Source organism: Cebus imitator, unplaced genomic scaffold (genome assembly GCF_001604975.1).
Source record: "Cebus imitator isolate Cc_AM_T3 unplaced genomic scaffold, Cebus_imitator-1.0 Scaffold85, whole genome shotgun sequence".
Taxonomy (NCBI): domain Eukaryota; kingdom Metazoa; phylum Chordata; class Mammalia; order Primates; family Cebidae; genus Cebus; species Cebus imitator.
This window is the reverse complement of record NW_016107400.1, coordinates 4,687,210-4,698,930: the sequence shown is the minus strand read 5'-3', so window position 1 is coordinate 4,698,930 and position 11,721 is coordinate 4,687,210. Positions and strand designations below refer to the sequence as shown.

Sequence of the window (11,721 nt, the reverse complement as noted above, 5' to 3'; positions counted from 1 at the left end):
ACGCCCAGCTAATTTTTGTATTTTTAGTAGAGACGGGGTTTCACCATGGTGGTCAGGCTGGCCTCAAACTTCTGACATCGTGATCTGCCTGCCTCGGCCTCTCAAAGTGCTGGGCTTACAGGTGTGAGCCACTGCGCCTGGCCCCAGCTAATTTTTAAATACTTTGTAGAGATGGGGTATTACTTTGTTGCTGAGGCTGGTCTTGAACTCCTAAGCTCATGTGACCTTCCTGCCTTGGCCCCCAAAATTGCTGGGATTACAGGTATGAGCCACCATACCGGTCCTCTAAAAACTGCTTTCCTTCACAGCAGAGCAGAATACAGTGCTATTTCCTACACAAATACATTATTCAGAAGAGCATCTCAGAAATTCCAGGCCTGTTGGCACTGAGAAGAGGGGGCATGCTTGGCCAGACCAGCCCTGGGAACTGTCCCTTTGATCTTCCTGATCTGCCCTCACCTCCTACCTGTCACAGTGCTTCCGCAGCTGTTCCCAAATCAGCAGAACCAGCTCTGTCTTCACCTGCTGCAGGTAGGGGTCCATGGACCCTGATGTGTCCAGCAGAATGCATACTCTGTTCTCCAAAACAGTGCCAAACAGTCGGCGGCTCCCTGCTCCGAGACAGGTGGGGGCAGAGGAAGGCAGGGAGTGAGGGGTCCCTCCTCCTGGGTGGTTTCCCTCAATGTATCTATCAACTGTAAATTCTTATGACACTTGTTGCCTGCCTGATCATTGATCGGATGTCACCCCACTGGGAGATGGCCTTGTGGTGTTGTGGGAGGGATCGATCATCCAAGGGCAGAGCTGGTCAGTGGCTTGAGCTTTGGGAGATGGAGATTTCAGCTCTGGCTTTGTCTGTGATGAGTTGCACAAGGGGCTATAACCTGCTGAGCCTGAGTTTCCCTATCCTTAAAATTAAGTGATTGGACTAAATAGTATCACACTGTCCCTTTGAAACATTAGATAGTGTTTGGGCGTGTAGTGGTAGGTGAGCTGGGGGACTCGTACTACAGAAGAAATCGCTGGATCTCTGGTCTTAAGTCAGTGTTCCCAGGGGTAATGTGAACTGGGATGGAGAGAGGCTCACACCCTCTCAGTCCCAGCTCAGCCTCTGACCTAACAACTGTACCTGGAGCTTGCAGCTCCCACCAGAGGCTTTGGAAAGTAGCAGTCATCTCTCCGCCTCTGCCCATGGACTGCTATACCAGGTCCTCCTGCAGAGGACTGGACCTAATGAATTTACATAGGACCCTGAGTGGCACACACAAAGTCACCTGTAGGATCTCTATATAGGGCTCCCTTCCTCCCTCCCTCCCTCCGCCTATTACCCCAGAAGCCCTCCAGGCCCCATAGCCTGAATCCCCTCCTGTCTAGTTCTAGCTATTTGCCCAGCTTCTTGGGCTTGATGCTTCAGATTGTCTCTCTCTCTCTCTCTTTTGAGATGGAGTCTTGCTCTGTTGCCCAGGCTAGAGTGCAGTTGCACAATCCTGGCTCACTGCAACCTCTGACTCCTGGGTTCAAGCAGTTCTCCTACCTTAGCCTCCCAAATAGCTAGGACTGCGGGCACATGCCACCATGTCTGGCTAATTATTTTTGTATTTTTAGTAGAGACGGGGTTTCACCATGTTAGCCAGGATGGTCTCGATCTTCTGACCTTGTGATCCACCCGCCTCGGCCTCCCAAAGTGCTGGGATTACAGGCGTGAGCCACTGTGCCCTCCCCCAGACTGGCTCTTCATCCACAGCCCAACCCTGTCCATTTGCCTCTCTTGGTGGGGCCTTGGTGTCCTCTGTAAAGAGGTCCATGATGGCTGACACCTATAATCCCAGGACTTTGGTAGGTCGAGGCAGGAGGATCATTTGAACCTAGGAGTTCGGGGCCAGCCTGCTCAACATAGCAAGACTCTGTTTCTAAAAAATAAAAAAATTAGCTAAGCATGGTGGCACGTTCCTGTAGTCTCAGCTCTTTGTGAGGCTGAGGTGGAAGGATTGCTTGTGCCCAGTTTGAGGCTTCAGTGAGCCATGACTATACCACCGCACTCCAGCCTAGGTGACAGAGCAAGACCCTGTTTCTAAAAAAAAAAGAGAACAGGGGGTTTCTGCTCTGTCAGGCCCCCTTATCATCTGCACCTCCACGGTCTGTTTTGCTGGGGCCCAGTCAATATTAAAGCAAACCTTTGGACAGTGAGCTCCTCGTCACTTGCGGGAAGGCAATGTGTAGCAGGTGGCCTTGCAGAGCAGGCCGGGACATGTGTGAGCTCCTGCTCATGCTCCGCCCATGCTTCACCTCTCTGTTATCCAGCCCCTTGCCTGACCTCTGAACCCACTGTCATTTTTTTTTTTTTTTTTTNTTTGAGACAGAGTTTCATTCTTGTTGCCCAGGCTGGAGTGCAGTGGCGTGATTTCAGCTCACTGCAACCTCTGCGATTCTCCTGCCTCAGTCTCCCGAGTAGCTGGGATTACAGGTGCCCACCACCATGCCCGGCTAATCTTTTTGCATTTTTAGTAGAGACCGGGTTTCATCATGTTGGCCAGGCTGGTTTCGAACTCTTGACCGGTGATCCACCTACCTTGGCCTCCCAAAGTGCAGGGATTACAGGCATGAACCACCGTGCCCGGCCTCCCAGTGTCATGATGTTCCTGGCCTAATCCCCTGACCTGCAGTTCCAGAAGGCCTGACCTGGGGTCCCTGGGGCTAGGCTTCCACTTCCCCTTATGCTCCTCCACCCTTCATGGCGGTGGGCAGGCTCACCAGACAGCAGCCACTGCAGCCTCTGGACGTAGCGTCTTAACACCTTCTCCACGCACCTGATGTACACCTCCATCTCCCTGGGCGTCCACTGAATGTGTCTCACCACTCCCTGGGTTAAGGAAAGTGGAGGCAAGCACCAACCCCATCAGCCATTTCTTCATGTCTCCATCACCCTCTAAAGTTGTTTACTCCATCGTGCTTCACAATTCTCAAAACATTTGTTGGCTGAGCACAACGGCTCATGCCTATAATCCCAGTGCTTTGGGAGGTCAAGGCAGGATGATCACTTGAGCCCAGGAGATCAAGACCAGCCTGGGCAACATAGGGAGACCTCATCTCTACCAAAAATAAAAAAATTAGCTGGTGTGGTGGTATGTGCCTGTGGTCCCAGCTGCTTGGGGGAGGCTAAGGTGGGAGGATTGTCTGAGCCCAGGGAGGTGGAAGCCACAGTGAGCTGTGATTGCGCCACTGCACTCCTGTCTGGATGACAGAGCAAGATCCTATCTCAGAAAACAAACAGACAAATAAAAACCCACAAAAGACAACCATCTGTTAATCATATATTTTTTGTTTGTTTGTTTAAAGCCTTTTTTCTTTTATTAAACTAGTAAGTTTATGAGTCTACAAAGGAGTAGGGAGTTAGGATGATTTTTTTTTTTTGGCAAATGCAGTTGCTATATTAATAAAAACCATAATAATCTCTATTTTTTTTGAGACAGAGTCTCACTCTGTTGCCCAGGCTGGAGTGCAGTGGCATGATCTCGGCTCACTGCAGCCTTCGCCTCCTGGGTTCAAACGATTCTCCTGCCTCAGCCTCCCGAGTAGCTGGGACTACAGGTGCATGCCACCATCCGTCTAATTTTTGAATTTATAGTAGAGACGGGGTTTTACTATCTTGGCCAGGGTGGTCTAGAACTCCTGACTTCAGGCGATCTGCCCACCTCGGCCTCTCAAAGTGCTGGAATTATAGGCGTGAGCCACCATGCCCAGCCAATAATCTCTAAATATTAAAATAGAAAACCCTTAACAGTGGGGTAAGAGGTTCATAAATTTTGAACTGGAAGATGTCTTTGGGTGGAGAAGGGCAGCATACTAGAACGACCGAAGTTCCTCTAGCGAATAATTTTGAATATTGTGGCTATTTTTAAGTTTCCCCTATTGTCGACAATGTAGGATAATAGGGCAAGGAGAAAAAAGATCAGATTTTCATTCTGTACTAAATTTACTTGTTCCAGTGTCAAAGCAATAAAAAACCTCCCCAAAATTAGAAAATAGAGAAGAGAACCCTTCACTTCCTATTATGACCCCTATTTGCTGCCATAACAGAACCATCATCAGTACTGCGGTATAGTGTTCTTATGGGTAAACACTTCAGCCACGACCCAATGTTCTCAGCAATTGCTTCTTTTTCTTATCTTTTCCTTTTTATCTTTTAAGAGACAGGCTCTTGCTCCATGGCCCACGCTGGAGTGCAGTGGCATGATCATGGCTCACTGCAGCCTTGAACTCCATGACTCAACTAATCCTCCCACCTCAGCCTCCCAAGTAGCTGGGACTATAGGCACGCAGCTACACCTGGCTAATTTAAAACAATTTTTTTTTTGTAGAGATAGGGTCTTGCTATATTGCCCATGCTGGTCTCAAACTCTTGGGCTCAAGCAGTCCTCCCACCTCAGCCTCCCAAAGCACTTGGTATCACAGGCACGAGCCACCATGTCCGGCTTCAGCAACTGTTTCTAATTCTCTCCCTAGTGAGCCCATCTAACTCTGGAATGGGATCTTAGGCCCTCTGGGAAGTTGGCTTTTCTTCCAACAGGATTTTGTGTCTCCTATTTGGTGAGGGCAATCCCACTTTGGGGAGGGAGGCAGTTCCTACAGGCAGAAATAGAGGCCACAGTGCCTTACACTGCTCTCTGCCATTTGCAGTTGAGTTGGGGGAGGGGGAAAAATGATGATGAAAATTGTGACTTACATGGATCTCAATGCTGGGGAAGATGCTGCAGTGTCTGGCTGATGCTGACCTCTGTCCTGACTTTTGATGAGTGCAGTTGGGACCCAGGCATCTGGAAATCTCCAGCTTCAATTTTTTCAGCCCATATTTTGCCACCCACTTTAGAATAAAGGAGAGAACTATTACCTTAGGTAATTCAGACTTGACTGAATGACCATCAGACTAGTCTATGAGAACGTCATGTTTGAAACCTGTATGACGTTTGAAATGTGGGGTTCCTAGGTCCTCACTGAGCATCCATCCTGTGTAGATTCCTTCCCTGGCTCTGGGGGAGATGTGCACAAATTCTAAAAGTCCTAATCTCTTATTTGATGAAAACTATAGTGCCACTGGAGGTAGAAACCTATCCTGTCCTCGAAAACTATTGCTGTTGGTTGGGCACGGTGGATCATGACTGTAATCCCAGCACTTTGGAGGCCAAGGTGCGTGGATCACCTGAGGTCAGGAGTTTGAGACCAGCCTGGCCAACATGGTGAAACCCTGTCTCTATTAAATAAAAAAAAAATTAGCTGGATGTGGTGGTGCATGCCTGTGGTCTCAGCTACTTGGGAGGCTGAGGCAGGAGAATCATTTGAACCCAGGAGGCAGAGGTTGCAGTGAGCCAGGATAGTGCTACTATACTCCAGCTGGGGCAAAAAGAGTGAAACTCTGTCTCAAAAACCAAACCAAACCAAACCAAACCAAACCAAAACAAAACAAAACAAAACGAAATACGGAGGGTGAAAAACAAAATCTATTGAGCACCTCCCAGACCCTAGTTTAGTGGACACTGTTGCTTCGTCAACATCCATTTCAACCCCACCCATAACATTTGAGTGGAAAGCCCTGACTGGTCTAAAGCTCAGACTCTAAACCGATTAGGATAATCTCAGTCTCCTTGTCACAACTAGGGACACAAGAATGGGCAAGCTCAAAGCAGCCGGGGATGGCATCCAGGATCAGCACGATCAGAACCAAGCTCAGGCTTTTGCTGAATAGTTGTGGGACAACCATCCCCTTGTGCACAAGAAGGGGGGTTTCTGTTGATTTCACTTTAATGAATCTTCATATCAATCTTATCTGACAGGCACAACTGTCCTTATTTTACAAAGGCAGCAAGATTGAGTATAGCTTGGTGACTTACCCAAGGTCACCCAGGTAGGAAGTGGCAGACCTAGATTTTGAATTTAGGTCTATTTAACCCTCATCCCATCTGCCGTAGTAAGCAGTTGTTCTTAGCAGGTTTGTCCTCTTTTTTTGGAGACAGAGTCTTACTTTGTCGCCCAGGCTGGAGTGCAGAGGTGCAATCTAAGCTCACTGCAACCTCCACCTACCAGTTTCAAGCAATTCTCACACTGTAGCCTCCTGAGTAGCTGGGACTATAGGTGTGTGCCACTGTGCTTGGCTAATTTTGTATTTTGAGTAGAGATGGGTTTCACCATTTGGCCAGGTGTTCTCAAACTTCTGACCTCAAGTGATCCACCTGCCTCAGCCTCCCAAAGTGCTAGGATTACAGGCATCTGCCACCACGCCCACCCTCCTAGAAGTAATGGTTGGATGAAGAAATTGCTCTATCACTTAGTGGGCAGGTGATGGTAGAGGCGACTTAATACCTCTTGGCTTGAGCAAACTGTATCCTTTCTGGGTAAGTCCATAGAAGAGCTAGTCCTTCTCACACCCCTTCCTTGAGGGTACTTCTTGTACACCGAGCCTATGAGAAGCAGAGTAAGGTCATTGCTCTCGTTTGGATGCTTGATTCCTTGAAAACTTAGGTTGAAATTTGACCCCCGATGTTGGAGATAGGGCTGAATGAGATAGGGCTGGTGAGAGGGTGGGGAGCGAGTGAGTTCTCCCTCTATTAGCTGCTACAAGAGCTGGCTGTTAAATAAAAGGCTGGCACCTCCCCATTCTCTTGCTTCCTCATTCTCCAAGTGATCTCTGCACATGCCAGCTTCCCAATACCTTCCACCATGGATGGAAGCAGCCTGAGGCTCTCACCAGATGCCCAAACTTCCAGTCAGCAGAACCCTGAGCCAAATAAACCTCTTTTCTTTATAAACTACCAAGCCTTGGGTATGCCTTTATAGCAGCCCAAATGAACTAAGACAGTCACCCTGTGTACCTTTCTTCCCTCTCCTTGAATCTCCCACTGCTCCCTTTTTCATGCCAATTTCTCTGTCAATCAAGTCAGTTGTAAAAGTCCTTAGTGCAATTTGCTGAGTGGTAGAAAGGGAGAAAGGCTGCTTGGGACTTCCCACGTAGCAGGTAATTGTTCTTGGGATCCTCACCATTTCACAGCAGTCAATCAGGCTGGCCCAGGTGAATCCTCTCCATCCCTTCCCATCTGCCCATCTGAGAATTGTAGCTCAGTTTTTGAGCTACAGAAACTGTCCCTTAGTGGACAAAGCTGGAGTGACCAAGGGTCACAGGAGGTTTCATCTTCAATATTGACTTTTCTCATTCCCTGCTTGTTGTAAGACTTTGTATGTCCATTTCCCAGGGCTAGGAGAACTGAGTTGTTTGAGGACAGGCTTGCTCCAGAGGCTGCCCTTACAGTACCTGCTGTCCTTACAACTCCCCCAGGGCCAGGGGCTGTCCAGATACCTGCATAGCCTCCAACTTACCCACGTTATTCCCTGTCTCTGTGTAGAACAGTGAAAGAGATGTCTCCGCTTCCCTTGACCTGGTCTTCCTCCTCCGTTCCATCATCCCTTCTTTCACTGGCTGGGCTGCAGCTGAGGAACATTGGCTTCTTGGCTGGAGCAGCTGTGTGCATTCTTGTGATACAGCTGTCCAGCCTGGCTTAGAGACATTCAAGTTCAGCTATACTCCAACCCAGGAAATGGGGCTCCAAGATGGCTTCAAGTCACCTCGTGTCCCCACCCTAGGTATCTGGCTTTGCTTAGATTAGAAATAGCTATAGCTACCATTTACCAAGTCCAGATCTTTCCCTGGCATTGTGCTAAGTGCTTTGAGTACGCTGTCTCGCTTCATCCTCACAGTCCCCCAGTTTACAGATGAGGTAAATGGGACTCCATTAGTAAGAAACAGGGCAATGATTCTACCCGGTCCTGCTGACTCCAGAACTCTGCTCTGAGCCACTCTGCCATATTTTTGACATTAGGAATAAGATACATGGTCTTAGGTTCTATGAGCTGAGTACTTTCATAAAGATTGTGAAGGCCTGTTACCACTAGCAGCACATGATCCTTAGCCTCCAGAGCCTGAGTTCCTTTGTCAGTACAATAGGAAGCTGGTAGAGTACCATTGGAGAGGACTGATCGTTATAGGCTTTAAATGGGAGAATCTTAGCAGATGGGCTGGCACATGATCAAGACTCAGGTCATTGATCATTTTAGTTACTATCCTTATTGCTATTATGATTATTTTAAGAGATGTGCTGGGCGCGGTGGCTCACACCTATAATCTCAGCACTTTGGGAGGCTGAGGTGGGTGGATTGCCTGAGCTCAGGAGCTGGAGACCAGCCTGGGCAACATGGTGAAACCCTGTCTCTACTAATAATACAAACAATTAGCCAGGCGTGGTGGCACGCACCTGTAGTCCTAGCTGCTCAGGAGGTAGGGGCATGAGAATTGTTTGAATCCAGGAAGGGGAGGTTGAAGTGAGCTGAGATCAGTGATGCAATTATAGCTCATTGCAGCCTTGGACTTCTGGGCTCAAGCAATCCTCCCACCTCAGCCTCCTGAATAGCTGGGGGACTACAGGCATGCACCAGCACATCTGGCTCTTTTTTTTGTTTTTTAATTGAGATGGGGTCTTGCTATGTTGTCAAGGCTTGTCTTGAATTCCTGGCCTCAAATGATCCTTCCACTTCAGCCTCTAAAAATGCTGGGAATATTGCTTCTCGACCTTTTGGCTAAGATCAAGTATAAAAATGCTGGGATTACAGGCACGAGCTTCCACACCTGGCTCCAGTTACTATCACTATTAACACATGCCTCAGTCATGACCGTGACATCCCTCCACCCAGCCTGACTGTGATCATGCCTTACCCGGTGAGATGCCGGCTCTGCTGCTGAGTGGACGCCATTTCAGAGATTTCAAGGGGAGGCTCTTCTCTCTGTCAGGGTCATCGTTAACGCTCTAGAAAACAGGCAGTCTTTCCCATCAGAGGAGTGTTCCCTGTGGCAGGCAGGACCCCAGTTACCCTGACTTCAGTCTGTCAATCAGGAGCTTTTATAGGGAGGAGCCAAAGGGAGAGGACTCCTCAGACAGGTTTGGTGCCTCTCCTGCAGCAGATTCACAGGGGTCTCTGGGTTTTGAGGTGAAAAACTGTGGGTGTGTGCATGTGTGTATGTGTGTGTGCCTGTGTGCATGTGTGTGTGCATGTGCTTTTGAGTATGTATGCTTGTGTGCATGTGTGTGTGATAAGCGTGAGAAAGCTGCTAGTGAGAGATCTCTGGGGGTTTGCCAGAACTTTCTTCATCAGTTACCTGACTGTCTTCCTAAGGGATTGGGATGTCTGGGCCTCCAGTATGACAACAGAAATTTAGGTAACTTCTGTGCCTTATCAGGCACCTCAGTTTTAAAAGAAGAGCTTCTTCATTCCCAGCCACAACTGGAGTGTGGTGGTCATTAAACAGTCACTCTCTGGGGAGCACCCACCCTGGTTTTAGGGGGCACTCAGGAAGCACTGAAGGCTCAAGAGGCAACCCCTGAGGAGGGGGTGAAGTGCCCGAGCTGGCTCCTGAAGCCTGGTGGAGTTCCCCGAATGAGGACAAATCCTCTGCACAGGCTCTCCCAGAAAGGCAGTCCTTTGGCTGGGAACTAGCTACTTACTCTCTGGGATGGATTTCCACATTCTGCATGTGCTGTGCTCACTGGGTCTGAGTCATACAACGCTGAGGGACTCACAGGTGTCCCTCCCTGTCTGCTCACAAGCACAGGTGCCTCTGGGGTCTTTCTGTTAGAGCCCCTTCTGACTGCCAAGGTGGGTTGGTATTTTATGGAGGACAGGATTGACAGGCTGTGAATGGGGACAAACCCCTAGTAGGCGCAGCTCACCCTTAGGCTCCTATCAGGTCCCTGAAAAGTCATGGGTGGCAGCAAGAATTGCCCTTAGAGACACTAATTCCTTTGCCCCTGAGAGACTCTCCAGAATAAGCTATCAGATGAAACAGGCGGGTGGCAATTCTGTGGCATCTTTAGTACCAGGGTAGGGAGAAGCCTGGGATAGGCTGGCAGAGCCAAGGGTGGGATGAGGGAGGCCAGAGGAGCCCCAGAGCTGAGGAGCAGGCCCCCCGGGGGAGATTTTCCCCCTGGAGGCCCGGGCGAGAGGCACCCATGTGACACTCACCGCTGAAGCCCCCACCCCATCCCTGCTGTTCCCAGCCATTTTAAGACCCAGGAAAGATCAGAAGACAAACAGGAAACCAAATCCTCTGAGTGTTATTAGGGAGGAGAGTCAAACCATTCTGGACCCCAAGGGGGTGGTGGGCCTGGGAGCGCTGAACTTCTTGGGCTGACTTCTTCGCTGAAGCGTCTTTGGTTTTTCTTTTGCGAGAGCTGCACTTCCCAGTTCTTTTCCTGAATGGTTCTTCAGGGAGGCCATGAGGAAGGCACACTGCGGTGGGATCGGGAGGATCAGTGGCACCCCCAGCCATTGTGGACACACACACAGCAGGAGGGACTGCATCCACTGGAACCTCTGACATCCCCTGGACTCCTCTTTTTTGTCTCTAGAAAGCAACGTGGGGCTGAGAGGGCTGAGGACCAATCCTATGAACAACAGTAAGGGCCAGGTATGGGGGTCTGAGATGCACAGGCCCTGGGCTAGTGAATGCCTGAGGGTCTCCAACCCCCATGCCGACAAGTTACGTCAGCTACGCTGGTAGGACAGGTGCTGTCGTCTCCCCATTTCGCAGGTGAGGAAACTAAAGCTCAGAAGCCGTCATCACAGAGTTAACAAAAATTCTGGACAAAAAATATAGCTATCACGAAGCACTGATCAGACTGCACATAGCCCCGCTTCTTTGTAACTGAAAGTCACATCGCACCAGATCCTGACTGTTCACATCCCCGTTGTTCCTCTAGATAGAATTTCTGACGTCAGAATCACAAGACTTTTGTTTAAGAATGGCTTAAGATGTTTTTCAGGCCCAAATTCCAGCCAAGCAGCTGATGCCAACCAGTTTGAATTCCCCCAGAGGAACAGGAACAGCACAAGAACACAGCTTCTTCACCTTCCCCACCTATGACTTCAGCCTGCACCCAACTAGCCAATGATCTTCACTCCAAAACCCTTAAAAACCCTAACGCCCAATTCCTTGGGGAGATGATTTGAAGTTCCCTCCCATCTCTTCCTTTGGCAGCTCTACGATTAAACTTCTTTCTCTGCTGCAGCCCAGTGTCTCAGCGTATCGACTTGCCATGCGTATCTGGCAACAGATCTATTACAGTCACAGCTCTGTGAGCTTAAGGTTCTCATCTAAGGCCACCTTACCAGTGTGTAGAGAAACTTCAATTCAAACCAGGTGGGTCTGGTTCCAAGGCCAGCACCCTGCCATTGTGAGACACTGTGGCCTCCACTGTGGGCCAGTCAGCTCACCGGATGCCAGGGCCGAATCCAGATGCTGGCAGACTCATGGTGTACAACTCAATGCCTTTTGCCCACCATTTCCTCAACAGCCTGACAGGTTCCTCAGCAATTATTCTCAATCAAAGCTCCAGAAGACTCCATTCAAAGGTAAATAAGGATCTTCTGGAAAGGTTGATTAAACTGTCATTGCCCATTAACACTATATGAATGAATGAGTTTATCAGATGAGGGAATGGAACTATGTGCACCTGAGGGGAAGGGATATTTGTTCACTTATCTGAGTCTTGCTCTGTCGCCAGGCTGGAGTGCAGTGATGCGATCCTGGCTCACTGCAATCTCTGCCTCCTGGGTTCAAGTGAGTCTCCTGCCTCAGCCTCCCATGTAGCTGGGATTACAGGCACGTGCCACCACACCCAGCTA

The 11,721-nt window shown here is 49.3% G+C and overlaps 1 protein-coding gene across 9 annotated transcripts in view; it reads right to left on the bottom strand.

Moving 5' to 3' along the window:
• Positions 1-11,721, bottom strand: part of VWA3A (von Willebrand factor A domain containing 3A) — a 68,083-nt gene that overhangs the window by 12,002 nt on the left and 44,360 nt on the right. For 8 of the 9 annotated variants that reach the window (XM_017534358.2, XM_017534357.2, XM_017534356.2 and 5 more), the window contains 7 exons: positions 10,174-10,326; positions 8,756-8,846; positions 7,366-7,476; positions 6,355-6,452; positions 4,724-4,861; positions 2,752-2,860; positions 467-611 (listed from right to left, as the gene is read on the bottom strand). In XM_017534358.2, coding sequence (XP_017389847.1) covers positions 467-611; positions 2,752-2,860; positions 4,724-4,861; positions 6,355-6,452; positions 7,366-7,476; positions 8,756-8,846; positions 10,174-10,326 — 845 coding nt within the window. The remainder of the gene's footprint in view (positions 1-466; positions 612-2,751; positions 2,861-4,723; positions 4,862-6,354; positions 6,453-7,365; positions 7,477-8,755; positions 8,847-10,173; positions 10,327-11,721) is intronic. The other variant, XM_017534362.2, reaches the window with a different exon arrangement.